At 56.7% G+C, this 16,952-nt stretch overlaps 2 protein-coding genes across 3 annotated transcripts; one reads left to right on the top strand and one right to left on the bottom strand.

The window, feature by feature from the left end:
• On the top strand, positions 20 to 5,415 carry ZNF414 (zinc finger protein 414). The gene is made up of 7 exons (XM_021378642.1): positions 20 to 1,872; positions 2,076 to 2,180; positions 2,266 to 2,373; positions 2,557 to 2,662; positions 2,898 to 3,799; positions 4,589 to 4,747; positions 5,025 to 5,415. The coding sequence occupies exons 1-5, from the start codon at positions 1,803 to 1,805 to the stop codon at positions 3,715 to 3,717; spliced, it is 1,209 nt and encodes a 402-aa protein (XP_021234317.1). The 5' UTR covers positions 20 to 1,802; the 3' UTR covers positions 3,718 to 3,799; positions 4,589 to 4,747; positions 5,025 to 5,415.
• LOC110388905 (acidic leucine-rich nuclear phosphoprotein 32 family member B) lies at positions 6,862 to 15,608 on the bottom strand. Of its 2 annotated transcripts, none has more exons than XM_021378644.1 (7): positions 15,433 to 15,608; positions 12,276 to 12,425; positions 11,725 to 11,847; positions 10,440 to 10,638; positions 10,018 to 10,136; positions 9,562 to 9,616; positions 6,862 to 8,747 (listed from the first exon to the last, which is right to left on the bottom strand). In XM_021378644.1, the coding sequence occupies exons 1-7, from the start codon at positions 15,484 to 15,486 to the stop codon at positions 8,659 to 8,661; spliced, it is 789 nt and encodes a 262-aa protein (XP_021234319.1). In that variant the 5' UTR covers positions 15,487 to 15,608; the 3' UTR covers positions 6,862 to 8,658. The 2 variants fall into 2 exon arrangements, with proteins under 2 accessions (XP_021234319.1, XP_021234318.1); XM_021378643.1 differs by having other exon boundaries at positions 10,018 to 10,139; positions 15,433 to 15,607.

The following is a 16,952-nucleotide window of genomic DNA, read 5'->3' as shown; positions in this document are numbered from 1 at the left end:
TTGCTTGGGGTTGGGGGGGTGGGGAGCCACTAAGGCTCGTAGCCATGGGTGTATTGCTGGGGGGCTGTTAGCGTGGGGGGGCTACGAGCCATAGAGTCTGCTGGCCATGGTGTATTGTTGCTGGAGGGCTGTCACTAATACAAAGGGGCTGTTAGCAGGGGTGGGCTACCAGCCACAGAGCCTCGTAGCCGTAGGTGTGGTGCTGGTAGGGTGCTGCCTGCCATACTCCATGGGCAGGGGGGTGGTCTGCTGGGGGGCTCCCAGCCATTGGGGTTGGTAGCCATGGGTGTATTATCTATGGGGGCCACTAGCCACAGGACGCTGCTAGCCAGGGGGGTGCCAGCCGTAGGGGTTGGTAGCCATGGGGTGAGGAGCTGAGAGCCCCCTCCATCCCAGTGAGTTTGGGAGCACTGGGACCTATTGGCACCCTGAGCATCCCTGGGGTCACCCTGCATCCTCCTCCCGCACCCATAGGGTAAAGATGGTGGGGGGTAAAGGCCAATGCAGGAGTCCCTGCTCGGCTGTCACCTCCCAGGGGCGGTCCCACGAGCCAGCCTTTGTCTCTCATCTCCCAAGCTGAGGAGCTGCGGATCGCACGGAGATGCTCGGGGGGGGGGGATTATCGGACCCATTTCTCCTCCCGGAGTGGATTTGTGGATGTCTGTGAATCACATAAACCCTCCGGTTTGCTTGAGGGGGATGAGCTGTGCTCATTATTAACTGAATCAGTCCCAGAGCTGCTCTAGGCTGCAAACCCCCTCGGACCCCAGAAGGGGTTATTATGGGCTCCCCACTCAGCACAGGAGCAGTGCCATGGGGTTTGCAGCAAAATGCTATGGAAAGTGACACCGAGAGTGCAACAGCTCCGGGATTCGGGTTTGCAGGGCAGGGTTTGCTCTGGGGTTGGGGTTGACATCTCCATGGGGTCCTGGGGATGGGAACACCGGCTCACAGCACCGTGCTCAGCATTGCAGAAGGACGCTGTCCTGCAAGAGGTGACAAGTGGCAGCAGAGTGGTGCAGGTGCCACTACCTCCCCCAAATCTGGGACAGTTCCTGGAGCAGCGATGCTCCTACAGTGTTTCCTGACCCTCCACGTCCTTAGGATGGTTGCAGACCACCACCTTACTGGGTTAACCCAGTGCCACCATGCCCAATGCCACCACATGGTCCCAGTGCCAGCCCCCTCCAGATGAGGCCGTAAGGGAGCAGGACACCAAAAAGGGAATTTTCCCAAGTATGTTTTTTCAAGAAATCAGGAAATTCTTCATTGGAAGCTGTGGTGTGTGGGGGCTGCCAGCCCCTGGGATGGACACTGCTCGTGGGCTCCAGCACCAATCCCAGCAGCTCCTTTCAGCGTCACCCCATGTGCTGAGACCTCCCCTTTCCCAATCCATCCAGGCTGTGCTTCCCGATACAGCTTGCAATCCCACAGCACCCCAAAACCATATGTTTTAAGCTGACTCTCCCCTGAAAAGCTGGGGAAATACCTCCATTACCGTGTCACCTTGGGTTTGGGGGGGTGGTCCTGTGGGTCCAGGGTAGGGTTTGCCTATGGATGCTGTGCTGCACCTGACCCTAAAACCTGGTAATGCGTGGGGCTGTGCCCCATGGCACGTGATAGAGGGAGTGATGTTTGCTTGCTTTAGGGACCACGTGTGGGGTGGGAGAGGTGGGGAGGGAGGGGGATGGCTTTAACACCCAGAGGAGGTGGTTGTTGCTCCGTGCTCAGTGTTAACCCCCTGCTCCTTGGTTGGGTGCAGCACCACCAAGAAGAGGAGAGCCCCGTGCCCTGCAGCAGCCATGAAGACGGAGAAGGACGAAGCTCTGCCCCCCTTCTCCCTGGGGGGGAAATACGCTGGGGAGGGGGCAGGTGAGTCCCTGGGGCAGCGTGGGGCAGGCTGCTGTCTGAGGGGCGCGACAATGGGGGACACCACAAATCCTATTGTAGGCACGGAGCCATGGCCACAAACACCCCCCCCCAGATCGCGCTCTGCTCCACGGCCAGGGTAGGGGTGATGGTTTGGGATCACGGTGGCTGCACAGGGCACCAATCCCACCACCTCTTCCCTGCAGGCTGCAGCGAGGCAGTGCTGCCCAGCGGCCCCGTGCCAGCACTGGGGAGCGGAGGAGCCCCCCCAGCGCAGGACCTGCGGCTCCTAAAGCGCCGTCCAGCTCCAGGTGAGCTGAGCGAATCACGCACCCTGGTGACCCACAGGTGACAGTCAGGTCAGGGGACAAGGCCAATAGCGGTGTCTTCTTGCAGGGAAGCATTACGCTTGCTCCAGCTACGGCTGCAAATTGGCCTTCCCCAGCATGCAAGAGCTGATGGACCACCTGAAGGTGCACTACAGACCCACGCAGTCCCTCGAGGGTAAGGGGACAGCAAGGCAGGAATGGCCTGTGGTGCACAAATAGTGCTCGCAGAGCCCAGGGGAGTACAGGGACACGGTGGTGGCACAGCACGGAAGGGGATGGGGACGGTGCCGGGATCCCCACCCCAGGGGTGCAGTGCAGCCAGGACAGTGCTGACTCAGCCCCATTTCTTTCTTTGCAGGCAAAACCTTCCAGTGCCCCACGCTGGGCTGCACAGAGACCCTCCCCAGCATGCAGGACCTCATGGCCCACATGAAGGTGCACTACAAACCCAACCGCTACTTCAAGTGAGTCCTGGTCCCCTCACCTTGTCCCTGCCCCCCTCTTGTCCCCACCCCACATCTCTCCATGGACTCATCCCAGGTACACGGAGCCCCATCCCACCTCCCATTTGGGGTCACCCAGTGGCACACCCCCCAGCACCCCACCCTCACGGGGCAGACCCCAGGTCAGAGGGTCTGCATGCCCCAAGGTGACCAGGGGAGGACCGCCCCAAACCTGACGCTGCCTGTGGCCCCGCAGGTGTGAGAACTGCCTGCTGCGCTTCCGCACCCACCGCTCCCTCTTCAAGCACCTCCACGTCTGCTCCGACCGCGCCAGCAGCCCCGCACCGCCGCCCCAAAAGGCCGAGAAGCCCACCCCCCCCACCCAAGAGAAGGAACCCACGGCCAAACCACCCCCCGAGGGGCTGCCCAAGCCTCCCACCGTCATCCGGCACACGGAGAAAGAAGCCATCGCCACGGCCCCCGGCGCAGACACGGCCTCCAGCCTGCCCGAGCTGCCCGGCTCGCTGGAAGCGCTGCCGCTCGTCCCGCCGGCCCCGCACCCCTTCCCGCTGCTGGAACCCAACCTGTTTGGCCCTCCGACCTTGACTCGCTTCTCGGGGCCTCCTCCTCCTCCTCCTCCTCCCCCTTCCTCGGTGCCATTCCTCTCCTACGTGCACCCCCCGGTGCCCTTCGGCCTGCCCACGGCCCAGCCCCGCCTGCGGCCCTGCGCTCCCGGCCATGGCCCGTCAGCCTCCAACGCCGTCTGGAAGAAGAGCCAAGGTGAGCGCAGGCGGCCGTTAGGGCAATGCTTCTTCTGCTCCCGGACCAGGACGCGACGACGGCCAGCGAGGATCCCCCCTACGCCCCGTAGCCCACAGCCTGGAGCTGCCCACCCCCACCGCTCTCTGCCTCACCCCACCGCCGTTCCCTGCCTCCCCCCACCAAATTGGGAAAGAAAAATAACGAAAGCGACCACCAAAATGCTCCAAATTGGCCCGGCCCTGCTGCTCCCCCGCATGCTGGGGTGCCAGGCCTGCCCCCCACATCCCCCCCCACCCAGGGAGGGGAAGGCCTAATGCTTGTCTCGCCCCTCGATTCCCTCCGCAGGTGTGAGTGTCAGCCCACTCCTCCCATGCTTTGGCTCAGGAGTGACTCCAGGTTAGTTCGGCACCGACTGGTTGGGGGCTGCTTTGTCACTTTGGGGGGGTGGGGGGAGGCGTAGGGGGGCTGTAGGGGAGGGGAGAGCCCCCATAGCACAGGGGGGAGGGAAAGCACCCTCATTTTAGGGAGCTCTGTGCAGAGGGGATGCTGCCCAGGTACGCTTTGAGGTGGTGGGGGTTGTTGCTGTCTGCATCATTCCCCCCCCCTCCAGAATTTGCTAAACTTGGGTTCAGCAGCAGCACCAATAGGGGGTGCAGCAGCTGCTTGCACTGAAACCCCACCATGCTTCCAGCAGCCACGGCCAAGGGACACTGTTTCATGCGATGCCCATGGCCAGCTCTGTTCTTAGGTTTGGGGGTCTCCCCCAGACTTGGAGTCCCTCCCATGGAGAAGGGACCTGTGCATTCTGCAGGGCTCAAAGTAGAAAGCTTCTACCCCACAGGTCCATGTGATACCCATGGCCAGCTATACTCTTCGATTTGGGGTTCCCCCTGTAGATGCAGGGGGCTCCCCCTGATTTCAGGTCCCTCCTTGGAGTGGGGTGTTCCTACCCCGCGGCTCCACGGCACAGCTCCACGCGGTGCCCATGGCCAACTCTGCTCTCAGATTTCAGGCCCCTCCTCTGGCTTTGGGGTCTCCCTCAAATCCGGGACCTCTTCACATGGCAGGGCTCAGAACGGGGGGCTCCTACCCCACAGCTCCACGGCACCGCCCCATACCTATCCCACTCATGGCCACGGGTGCTCCCAGCAGGCTCTGTGCTTCCCTCCTCACCTGTCCTTGCAGGGCACTCCTCCAACAGCCGCATTGTGTGGGAGCACACGCGGGGCCGCTACACCTGCATGCAGTGCCCTTACTCCACTGCCTCGCGGGAGGAGATGACGCTGCACATCGAGGAGCACCGCAAGAACCCGCCGTCAGCCGGGCGCTTGGACACAGACGTGGGTATGGCCCTGGGGGGGTTGGGGTGGCGTGGGGGACCCCAGGTGCCCTTTTCAAATGGGATTGAGCACGAGCATCCCCTTCTTCTGCTTCAGCCCCTAAGGGGTGAGAAGGGGGCTCTCAGAGGGTGTGGGTTGGGGGAAGAAGGCGTTAATGGGGATCAACCCCACTGCATTCCCCGTGGGTAGCACCCCCGTGTGTTCCCAACCCACCGCATGCCCCCAGAGGAACCCATGCAGCTCAGCCCCAGACCTGACAGCTCTCTTCCCTCTCCCTGCAGATTTTGGGGTGAGCATTGCCTCCTTCCACTCGAAGCTGACGCCAGAGATGGAGAACTCCCTGTACTCGCAGCTCTGAGGAGCCCTGCTCCTGCTGGGCTAAGGGCACCACATGCCCCACGCCACGGCCCTAGGACCCTGGGAGCAGCCCCCAGCCTCAGCACAGGCTGCCAGAGGGGGGTGGCAATTTGTTGTTTTGGGTTTTTTTTTTTGTTTTTTTTTTTTTAAAAAGTCTCTCTCCCCTTTCTTTTTGAAAATGCTAAGCCCCCCCAGGATCCCTTGTGTCTCTCCCTTCCCTAGAAGTTCCATTGCTCCAGCCCCAGGGGGTTGGGGGGAGCCCAGTGGACGCTCAGGAACAAGGTCTGGAAATTAATAAATAGGAATTGTACAGGAGCAGCGGCTGGGAGAGCCTCTGTGGGGGGCAATGGGGAGCTGTGCCAGCCCTAAGGAGCTGCCCCCACCCCAGTGAGGGGGCAGATGGGGCAGCAGGGGCCCTGCACTGCACAGCAGGGGGTCCCACCATGGGAAGGGTGTGGAAAGAGTGGGTTTGAAGGAGACCCAGCATCTGGAACAAACTTCATAGGGATGGAGCCAAGGTCATCCAGGGGCAGCCCCCATCCTGCTGCCCAGCTGGGAGCTCAGGCTCTGCCCCCTGCACTGAAGGACCTGGAGCTTTTATTTTCTTTGGCTGGAAGAAGATGGATTTGCTGCAAGCAGTAGCTGTGAGCTACTCACCCCCATTGCGTGATACACTCCATGGATCCCACACAGCAGCTGTAGGGGATGTACATATGGGATTCCTGCAGCACAGCTGGAACACTGACCCCATAACACAGATCTTGGGTGGGCTGCATGTTCCCAGCTCCCTCCATGCAGCCCTGAAGCCACAGCTCCAGCTCACCCAGCTCCGTGCATAGGGGAAGGTGAGCAAAGGGAGCAGCCCCAGCCCCTCCTGCTGGGGATAGAGCACTGAGCAGCAGCGAGGCTGCACAAACTGCACCTGCAGCTCTGCCCTCATCCCTCACCAGCCCCTGGGCTGGCCCTGTAACAGTGCACTGGGCACAACCGCCCTGCAAAGAACCTCAGGTAAAACCCACAGAGCTGCACAAGTCGCAGCTCACCAGGACCACGCAGCCCCAAGGGCACCTTGAGCCCCCAGGGAGGGGGCACAGCTCGCCTTTCAGAGTCCCTCCCCCAAAGCCCCCCAGCCCAGCCTGGGTTCAGCCCCCAGCACCCAATCCCTGCTCCAGAGCTGCCTTTGATGCACCCCAATACTGAGGCTGAGGCTGTTCACCCCTCTTCCCCCCCCACCCCGTGCCACCCTAAAGCTGTATCACTGTCCTCAGCGGGGCCAAGCTCCCAGCAGTTGAATCTGTCCTCAGACTGTTTTCAGCATTCAACCAGAGGCTTTTCCTACAGGTAGAGAAGCAGAAACACACCTACCTGTCCTTCCAACAGCAGCCCCACAGCTCCCCCCGACCCCAGCTGTGGCAATTCACAGGAGCAGCCCAGAGCTGCACCAATCCCATACAAACCCCACAGACACATCCTGCACGAGATTCCCCAACACGCTTCCCATCTCCACCCCCACCCCATAAGAAGCCCCCCCCCCTCCTCACAACGATAACAGACAAGCTTCACTTACCAAGGATCCTCCCAGCTGGGGCTCAGTGCAAAAAAAAGGGGCCATGGAAAGGTGAGCAGGGCCGTCACTGCTGCAGGAAAGGATCCAGCTGCTCAAGAAAAACTGCCCCAGAACTTCCAAGCCAGGGCTTCCACGGGCTGCTGGCAGCTCTGGCGTTCCTAGAGCAGAGGCAGTGAAGACAACGTTCATTGCCATGGGTTTTTAAAAACTGAAGTCTTTATTAAAAGTTTTATCCAAATTTTGTAACAAAAGATACAAAAGGGCTGGAGATCCTTATTTCTGGGACTAGTCTGACCAATCGAAACCTGACAGTTACTAGGCTATTATAAAATCCATACAATCTGCTAAAAATGCAGGGAAAAAAAAAATTAGAAGTAACTGCTGCTCTGATTTTTTTTTTTCCTTTTTTTTTTTTAAATTCCTTTAACATTTATAAGTTACTCAGTTTGCATTTTACAGGAGTAGTTCTTCTCCGAATGGTTACAGCTACTGTACAATGCAAGAGACAACAGCGAGAACGGAACAAAGCAACAGGAACTCCGATGTGCTGCAACACACCCCACTCCTGCAGGAACTCTGTGAGCCTCACCTCCAGGTGCTGGGTGCCAGCGGGTGGCCCGGAGCACCGAGCACAGCTCCACAAAGTGCCAGTGCCCCCGCAGCAGTGGGATGCCCCCAGCAACTGCGTGGCTCCCTCTGTCCCGAATGCAGGCACCCAGCACCCAACAGTTCCCATCCCTGGAGGCCACAGGGCCAGGTCTCTCTCCAGAAGCTATCAGCTGTGCCATCCCAACGCCTCGTGGCAGGGGAAGGAAGGGTCAGAGGTCAGAAACCCTGCAGTGGAGAGCTCGCCCCGGTCCAATTCCCCCCCCCCTTCCCTGCTCCAGCCACCCCAGGTCAGAAGGAGACACGCTCCACGGCTGCAGTGTGAAGAGCATGAAGGGGAGCGAGCTGGATTTCTGATCAATGCGCTTCTCTTCGTGCTGAAAAGGAAAAAGGAGGAGGAAACGCACCAGGCAACTGTCCAGAGCTGTTACTGGCTAGCAGAAGGACCCTGAGAATATATAGGCTAACACGGTCTCCCGGGGAACGCCGAGTTAGGTGCATCACAGTGATACTGGTTGAACGTGTTCTGTACAGTGCGAAATGGAGTTTGACAGAAGTGCAGTATCCCTAAACCTGCTATTTCCTATCTCTTCCCAAAGCACAGGCTGCTAGAACGATGACAAGCCTCAGCACAGCAGATGTTCAGGACCATAAATCAGCACTACTTGGGCATCCAAGTCAAAGTTATTAGGTGGCAATCAGGAAAAAAAAAAATATTCCAGTTTATAAAAAAATAGGAAAGCAAGTACAGGGCTACTGCAAGGTGCATCACCAGAGGTACCAGGTCTTGCAAGCAGTCAACCCCCCACCCAAGACCCCAGGCACCCCACAATCCCAACACTAAAGTATCTTCAAGCATATCCAGAGATCACATCACCATTATTTCAGATCAGAGAGACCTCAGTGATGGGTTGCTTAGAGTCCTTTCAGATGAACCAGATTTGCACCCACTGCTCAAGATGGCTCGAGTGTCTTCGGAAAGCAGGTCTGAGGGCATGCAGATAGCAAACACATCTTCTTGGCTGTCAGGCAGGGTGGTGAGCTGGAGCTCTGGGTCCAGTGTGGCAAGGCTGATTTCAGACACGAAAGATACCCTAGGAGGAATTTTTTTTTTTCTCTTTTTTTTTTTTTTTGCAAACTGCTGCACAAACCACAGAACGGAGAAAGCCTTTGGTCATGAGATACTTGTGAGAAAGAGAGCCTTGTATGGAAGATTCCCCTGAATGCCTACAGTATTCTACATCTTAAAAAAATATATTGTGGACGCTGCAGCCATACAAAGGGGAGGAGGAGCGGGAGATGGGGATTTACAGTCTCACATAGACACAACGGGGAGGTTAAGACAAGCACAGTCATAGTCTGTAAAACTGATTGGCTCGCTGGGATCAGTCATCCTCATCATCCTCTTCGTCTTCTGGGTCTTCCTCTCCTTCATCCTCTAGATTTCGTTTTCTCTTCTCCCCTCGTGGAAGGTCTGCAAACAGAGGTGAAGCATGAAGCTCTGTTCAATCTTATGGAACAGCACTTGAACTGTGGCTACAAGCCTCAGCAGCTGCAGCTTGCTGGTGAGCAAGCACAGACTAGACTCTCACCATGACATATCAGATCCACCCAGCTCAGTTTCTCATGCTACCCAAAAAGCCTGGACTCACATGAAGCAGTAACTATTTTTACGGCCTCCAAGCATCCCACATTTCATCAAGTGCTTCAAAGCAGGCTTTTCATTGAGCACTCCCAAAAGCAGAACAACTACACAATTCAGTCATTTCTGACCAAACTCATGCAAGGACATTTGAAGTGATGCCAGCCACTATAATTCTGTCAATGCATTCAGGTGTTTACAACCAGAGGAGTACTGACTCAAGTTCAGGTCTATACCCCCTCTCCAGAGCTGACAGGAGAGATGAACAGGGAGCTCCAAGAGCGTTTCTCACAGAGACTGCTAATAGGAGAGTACATGACAAGCCCCAGTCTGGCAAGAACCATCAGGTTCAAGCTACTTAAACTGGTTCACTAGGCAATTTACCTCTAATATTTGGCAGATCTACCAGCTGAAACTTACTTCCCCATCACTACCGCTTAACTCTCAGGTTTTAGCCACTATTTTATAGTTAGCTCAGGCACAAGCAACAGCTTAGCACTGTCTGCAAAGAGGTACACTGCACCAGTCATGGAAAAGCTGAAGGCAACAAGGAGCAGAAGCTTGGGAAGCTCTAAGAATAGAGCCAACGTGCCAAGACTGTCAAGACAGCTTTGCAAGGCAGACAGTTTGTTAGAATTCAACTTACCATCATCAGCTTCATCATCTTCTTCATCCTCACCATCTTCCTCCTCATCTTCCTCCTGGAGTCAAAACAAGACACCTTGTTACAGAAAGCACAAGCCTTTTCCTTCACCTCTGCTCCTGCCTTAGTTAGGGTGCCAGGTACGAGCTGAGCATGGAGAAGCTCCTCTTTCCTTAATAGCACCCTTTAAGAGTGGTCTGTGTATGGCTTTATGGCTTGAAGATTGACACAGAAGTATCAGTCTAAGTAGAAAACTACTGGACCATAAGATTCTGATGGAGTAAAAAGGGTCCCCCATCTGATGGGAAAAGCCAAAGCCCAGGGTAGGACCCCTTGAATCTGCCCACAAAGAGGTATCTGTGACATCTGGTCTGATGAGTCACAAGATTAAAATACAAACACACTGTCAAGCAAGCCAAAATGCTGCTGAAGACATACAGTAATGACTGAAAGCCTCACCTCATCATCTACTCCATCCTCCTCCTCTTCACCTTCCAGATCATCATCTTCATCATCTTCTTCATCAATGACTTCTTCATCCAAGTCATCTTCCTCATCATCATCCTCCTCTTCCTCACCTTCTACCAAAAGACAAAAATACTATGCTTTCCAAATACTTGCTAATCCCAGACAGCAAGCCCACACCTCCCAGAGCTGGAGTAATAGGAAGGACATCACACCAAACAAGCATGCACAAGGAGTACCAGCAGCAAGCCCTGTCAGCCTGCAGCAAGTCTCACTTCTCATGCAGCCCAAAGAGAGGAATGAGCAGGCCTGTCCAGACAGCCCCTAAAGTGGCAAGTTATAATCATTTATTTACCAACACAATCATACAGAAGGGAAAAATGGGCTGTTCCCAAGCAAAAGGAGAAAATCCTTACCTTCCCCATTCTCATACTCATCTTCCAGTCCATCCCCATCTGCCTCAGGGTCTGAGTCAGGGGCTTCCTGCTCATCAGCATCAAATCCATCTAGGTAGGTGAGCTGGGGCAGAAGGGTGAACACACTCTCCCGGTAGTTGATGAGCATTGTCACCTCACAGTTGAAGAGGTCCAGACTATGCAGGTTTGGCAACTTTTTCTGCAAAGATCAAGTCAGCAGATCATTTACAAGTCAACAGTATTAGGAGATCAAGCAGTCATTAGCATACAGATGGTTTGCTTACTACCCATACCTAATACAAAAAAGTATATTTGCATGCATTATTTTCACTGTGTGCTCCTCAGGTGGAGAAAAGTTGCTGATTCTTGTAAGTGTAGGACAACATTTATGCTGAAAGACAAGTCCTTTTCAGCTCCTCTGTCCTACACCTTCCTTTCCTTGGACCCATACGGGAATCATACTCCCTCTTAGATGATGGAGTGGGTAACAAGCACAGTGCCCAGCTCCCACACAGCAGGAGGAATTACAGAACTAGACTCATACTGCCCAATAAGCATCAGGCAAAATGCTCAAGAGCACAACACAGGCAGCACAGTGCCTGCAAACCGTCCCTGATATGCCTTTCAGCACAGCCACAGCAGCTCCTCCACTCAGGCTATCACACTGTGCACCAGGCTAAGCAAAGGAGAACAGTTTCAAGCTCTTTCTGGAGGGACCAAAGATAACAGCAACTGAGGCCAACACCCTCGATCAGGCTGTTCACAGCTACAGAGTCTAGATGACAAGGCAAGAGCCTTTTTTGGGGCAGTTTAGCTGCACCAGCAATGGTGTTCCTGCATTCACAACAGGAACCTCCTGCAATGTAAGTTCTGACAGCACCCAGGGTGCAAGGGTCACAGCGCAGCATCAGTGTCTTTGGCTTGATGCAATGGAAGCCCTCACTGGTGTCCAAGCAACTCATCTCCATGACACCCCAGGTGCCACCTACCTCAAACTGCATCCGACCCATTAACGGTCCTTTCTCAGATGGACACTGAGCACTGCATCCACAGTTTTACTCATCCAGCCCAAATTTCACGCTTCTTTTTAGCAACTGGCTGCTGGTTTTCCAGACAGTGGAGCCATTAACTATTAGCCCAGCCTCAAATTGGACCCACTCATCTGTTCCCATCAGAACCACGAAGTGCTGTTGGAACAGTTACCAAGATGTTGGACTTCTGCTGCACAGACATGCTCCCCAAAGGAAATGTCATCCCTTAGATCCCAGCACAGCCTCTCACTCACCAAGGGTTCCAGGGTATTGATGTCTTTGATCTTGTTGCCGCTTAGATTCAAGTGTGTCAGGTTGGGAGTTCTCTCTGCTAGAACTTCAAGGCCACCAGAAATCCGGTTATCACTCAGCTCCAGCTGCCAGAGGGAAACATCATATGGTCACAAAGTGTTTCAGCTTTTGCCAAAGGGAATACAGTTCCCTGACAACTAGACTGTAGAACCCTGTTATTAGAGAAGCAGCTCCAGTTTTCACTGAGACCCCCATTCCCACTCCCAGCCACTTTGGTACTGCAGATCTGAGGGAGTACATATCCTGCTAGCTAACTACAAACACTAACACCTAAAATGCATGACTGAAATTTACGACAGTAAAAACAAGAAAGGATGCTTAAAATGCAAGCTCAGAAACATCTGCTCATACACTAAGAAATAACCTCTCACTTGCTCAGCTTACAGACTGAGAATCCAAGTGTCTTTTCTCCAGCTGATGCAGGAAAAAGCTCTCACCAGAGACAGGTCAGCCTGCCTGTCTCAGAGCAAGGACCGCTGGAGATGGGACTCACCTTCCGGAGCTTGTTAAGTTTGGGGAGATTGGAGATGGACAGCAAGTTGACGTTGATCATGCTGAGGAACTCCAGGTTCTCAAAATCTGAAGAGAGCCCAACGATCTTGCCATCGTCTGAACGGCAGTTATCAAGAACCAGCTCTTTCACCTGCCAACAGAGACACTCAGGAGCTGTCACTGCACGTCCAGCTGAGCCTCACCTCAAGCCCATCAAGCTGACTGCAGGCTAAGTGACATTTCACAGCAGCGTGCACATCTAAAGGTCTCCCCTGTGCTCACCCCCACGGGACGTGCAAGATCTTAAAGCCAAATCACTTCTGAGAGAGCACAAGGAACCGTGGTGAGGATTTCACGCTTTAAGCACAAGCTGTGCAACAGTCTAACACCATTCATCATATGACTCTGGCCAAGGACTGCCGGAAACCCTTCTCCACTAGGAAACCTTCAGAGGCTGAACCATAAGGTTGCATCAAAGCATTTCATGCAAAGCTTCAAAAAGCTTCCAGAGCCACAACTCGGGCTGAATTAACAGAATGCCAAACCAGGTCACCTGGTTCGGTTCCCTTTGGTTCTCCCCACAACACTAGGCCTGCCTTGGGCACTTGAAAACCCACCCCAAAGAACCACTGAAGGCACATTCCCACTGAAAGTCTCCCCATGGATTCGATCCTGATAGGTCCATTCCAGATCAGGATATCCTACGGAGCAAACCCCTCATGCCCCACAGCCTCCAAACTCTTCATGCACTGATGGCATCCAATATTTTGCCAAGCACAGACTACGAGCACAGCAGTCATCTTTATCTGGTTCTTTCAGTATAAAATCTCCCACAACAGTAAGACCACAGAACTGCACCTTGTAAGCACTCAAAGGGCAGACACACACACCTGGCAGCCCCCTCTCTTTCTCTATGAAGCACAGCTCCAGTTCTCGCGGGCCGTTTCCAAAATTTGCTTTTACCCCACGCATTCTTCCCAGCAAGATGCAAAAATGAGTCTTGGCCAGAAAGCTCGTGTTGCTCGCTAAATTTCTCCTTTGCAGATCACTACTTTTACCTCTTGCTCAGATCAGCTAACTCTTAGGAAGTGTCATACGAACTTGACTTTGTCCTAATAGAAGGGAGCTCTCTTCCAGGGCTGCCCTGACAACTTCACAGCAGCACCAGCTCAGAATGAGTTAACACAAACTCCAGAGCTGGCTGTACTGGTCAGGGCTCTGAGCAGAGCAGCAAACAAGCTCACCCAGGAGTTTTGCAGTTGAGCTCATTTTGTTCCTCAGACTAAACTGAGGAAACTGAGACTCAGCATCCAAGCATAAAGGTGGCCAAAAACTCTGCTGCTGTCACTTGGTGCCACCACAGAAGTGAGAGCGAACATTACTGGGTTAAGAACCAACCTAGCTGCGGAGAGACCTGCTTAACTTGGAGCACAGCCTTGCCCTGGCCAGCAGAACAAATGCTGCAGCTGGCAGTGCAAAAGCAGAACAGGACTGAGCAGCCAGGACTGCTCCTTCCAGCAGCAGTACTGGCTCGTACCAGCCTCGGCTGCAGGGCACACACGCACTGAGCCTGCTCCTTTCCCCAGCATGCCACACACTCAAATTCCTGGTGTCAAACAAGAGGAAACCTGCAGCTTTGCAGCCTTGAAGGGACACTTCTACTCTTCAAACTGTTCTTGTTCTGCAAGTTCCTTCACCATCCAGGAAGGCTTTAACTTCAACCACAAGCTCCATTTATGGAGCGTTTTCCTTGTGATCCCGGCTTGACTTTGAGCAGCCCAGGGCAACGTGCTGCAGAGAAGCAGCGAACCATCTCAGGAGACGGGTGACAGTCATAGCTACCTCGCTATGAGGAAGCCAGCAAGGCGGCAAGGCTGCCCTCAGATAAGGACAGGCCTCTTTGCTGAAGCACTGCGCACAGCAGTGATGAGCTGCTCCAGGAGCTGAGGCTTGAAGGACAACACAAATGGTTTGGAAGGGTGCAAAACTCCCAGCCTCGAGCTTTGGCTGACTGCTGTGTGCAGCGCGATCTAAGCACCATAGCAGCGAGGCAGTTTAACTGGCCCCACCAGCTGAGCAGACAGCATTCCTCAGCACAGCAAAGGACGTACAAGCCACAGGCAGGCACTGGGAAGCAGAAAGTTCAGCCAAGGAGGCACTGGAGAAGGAAACCGAGCAGCAAAGTGATTTAGGACAGCTCAGCTATCGCCTCGCTCCTTTTTTTAGGCTGGGTAGGTCTATCACAGCACCCTCCTCCTGCCAGCGTGGGCTCTTCGCGTCCGTGCCTCAGCACTGAGCTTCCCCTCCTCCAAGAGGGGAGAAACCCCACTCAAAGGAGCAGGCCCGAGCACGGGAATTTCCACCTTTGATATCAAGAGCCCCGCTCTCTCCTCTCCCAGTAGAGGGGAGGTCTCTCAGCGAGCCCACGCAGCCCTGTCTGCCGCTGCGAAGGAGAGGACGGGCTGTGAATCACCTCCACCACCAGCGGGGAAAGTACAGCCCGTGCCGCTGGCATCACCCGCCACACTGCGAGCGCGGCTCCGTGAGCGCTGGGAACCTCCAGGGCTATCGGAGCCCCGCGCAGCCCACAGAGAACAGCCCCAAGACGGGGCACGGCGCCTTCCCACGGCCCCACGCGGCAGCAGGGCAGGCTGGCCGGCAGCAGGGAGCAGGCCTCAGCCCTGAGCTGGGCCGGGCTCACCCCGGGGGGGCACAGCGAGCTCTGAGGAACGCCCAAGGCCGCAGCCCCCGGCCCCACACCCAGCGCAGGCCCCGAGCAGGCCGCACCCTCCTCCCCCACGAGGCAGCTCCGGGCCCTACCGCCCCTCAGCGCAGGCCCGGCCCGGGGCCTCCCCTCCTCTCAACGCGGGGCCTCCATGGCGCCCGCGGGCGGCGGGCAGCGCCCGGGGCCGCCCCTAACATGGCCGAGCCGCGTGCGCGGGACCGCTCCGGCCATGTTAGACGGCCCCGGCGCGGCGGGAGCCATCTCGGCACCATTTTGGGCGAACTCCGGGCACGGGAACGGCGGCAGCGCGGCCCGGCCCCGCTCCGACACGTGCGCGCCCGCCCCGCGCTCCGCCATGGCGCCCACGGGCCGGGCCCCGCCGCTCTCCCCGCGTCCCTCCCCGCCCTCGCCATGTGCTCGGCGGCCGCGCTACCTCTCCAGGCTTCTTGTTGCGCAGCTCCAGCGTGAGCCGCTTTCTCATCTCCATCCTCCCGCCGCCGCCGTGCCGGGCTGAGCCGAGCCGAACCGAACTAGAACCGAACCCGCCGAGCCGAGCCGAGCCGAGCCGAGCCGAGCCGAGCCGAGCCGAGCCGAGCCCGCCGGAGCTCGCGCGCCGCCGCCGCCGCCGCTTATATAGAGGAAGGCGCCAACGGCAACAAAGGCGGCGCGCCACGCGCCCCCTGGCGGCCCCGCGCCGCCCCGCGCTGCGCCGCCCCGGGCCCCGGGCCCCGCCGCGCCACAGCGCCCCCTGGCGGGCTCCGCCGCGCGTGGCGGGCGAGGGGCGGCCCTCGACAAAATGGCACCCCAGGGGGCGGGGAGGAGCGCGCGGGGCTGTGCGGCTCAGCGCTCTCCTTCACGGCTCCGTCTGCTCGGGGGGAGTGGTGGAGGGCGGCCGGGCCCGTCACGCAGCCGCAGTGTTTGGTGGCACAGCGTGGCGGCGGGAAGTGGCACTGCAGTCCTCCGGGCTTGCCCTGTGCTCGTCATCATGGCGACGTTCGGCCTCAAAAAACGCTGCCCCTGTCTGGAACGTTCGGGCAGTCCCGACTGCCTCGCTCCTGGCACTGCTCCAGCCCAGCACTGGCCCTGTTTGAGCCAGGACAAGGTTACCCCATGGCAGGGGAAATCACCACATGACATCCCCTCACAGCTCCCCTCGTGGCTGTGGGGCCTTGGGCGCACCTCCAGGCCCCACTGCATGGCCAGGAGAAGGTTGCTGCATGACCTCCCCGTTAGCAGGAGGTCACCACATCCCCTCACAGCTCCCCTCGTAGCTGCGGGGCCTCTGGGGGACGTGTCCAGGCCCCACTGCATGGCCGGAAGAGGGTCACTGTGTGATCTCCCCATTACCTCAGCTCCCACCACAGCTGCGGAGCCTCAGGGACACATCCCAGCCCCAGTGCATGGCCAGGATACGGTCACTGCGTGATCTCCCCATTACCTCAGCTCCCACCACAGCTGCGGAGCCTCAGGGACACATCCCAGCCCCAGTGCATGGCCAGGATACGGTCACTGCGTGATCTCCCCATTACTACATCTCCTCTCATGGCTGTGGGGCCTTGGGGACATCCCAGTACGTGGTTGGGATGAGGTCACTGCATGATCTCCCCGTTACCACAGCTCCCATCACAGCTGCAGGGACGTGCCCATGGCCGGGGCACGGCGCTGCCCTCTGTGCTCAGCCTCCACTCGCAGATTCCTCTGGGATGTGGCACTTCATTAAAACGCTGCCTTAAAAACACGCAGGGAAACCTCTCCCGTCACCCGCCCAGCCTCCACGTAAACAGGAACAGGAGTGCACACAGAGCACCACTGCACTCCCACATTGTCCCCTTTGGCAGAGGGCCACCGGCCCTCCTCCTCTGTGAGGAAGTGGCTTAGCTGTGTTACTGTTTGGCTCTGCCAGTTGGCTCCAAGGCGAGCCGTGTTTTATGAGGAGCAGCAGAAGGAAGTGGC

The sequence above is a fragment of the Numida meleagris genome, chromosome 27, assembly GCF_002078875.1.
Source record: "Numida meleagris isolate 19003 breed g44 Domestic line chromosome 27, NumMel1.0, whole genome shotgun sequence".
Lineage (NCBI taxonomy): Eukaryota > Metazoa > Chordata > Aves > Galliformes > Numididae > Numida > Numida meleagris.
The sequence above is the reverse complement of the archived record's forward strand: the minus strand, read 5'-3'. Positions and strand labels throughout refer to the sequence as shown.

Bases quoted from the DNA above. Each gene is read 5' to 3' on its own strand.
- ZNF414 (XM_021378642.1), top strand. From the start codon at position 1,803: ATGAAGACGGAGAAGGACGAAGCTCTGCCCCCCTTCTCCCTGGGGGGG. The intron at 2,181-2,265 runs GTGAGCTGAGCG...GTCTTCTTGCAG, and splicing joins AAAGCGCCGTCCAGCTCCAG to GGAAGCATTACGCTTGCTCC. The intron at 2,374-2,556 runs GTAAGGGGACAG...CTTTCTTTGCAG, and splicing joins ACCCACGCAGTCCCTCGAGG to GCAAAACCTTCCAGTGCCCC.
- LOC110388905 (XM_021378643.1), bottom strand. From the start codon at position 15,486: ATGGAGATGAGAAAGCGGCTCACGCTGGAGCTGCGCAACAAGAAGCCT. The intron at 10,639-11,724 runs GTGAGTGAGAGG...TGATCTTTGCAG, and splicing joins TCAATACCCTGGAACCCTTG to AAAAAGTTGCCAAACCTGCA. The intron at 10,140-10,439 runs GTAAGGATTTTC...GTCTTTTGGTAG, and splicing joins TGAGTATGAGAATGGGGAAG to AAGGTGAGGAAGAGGAGGAT.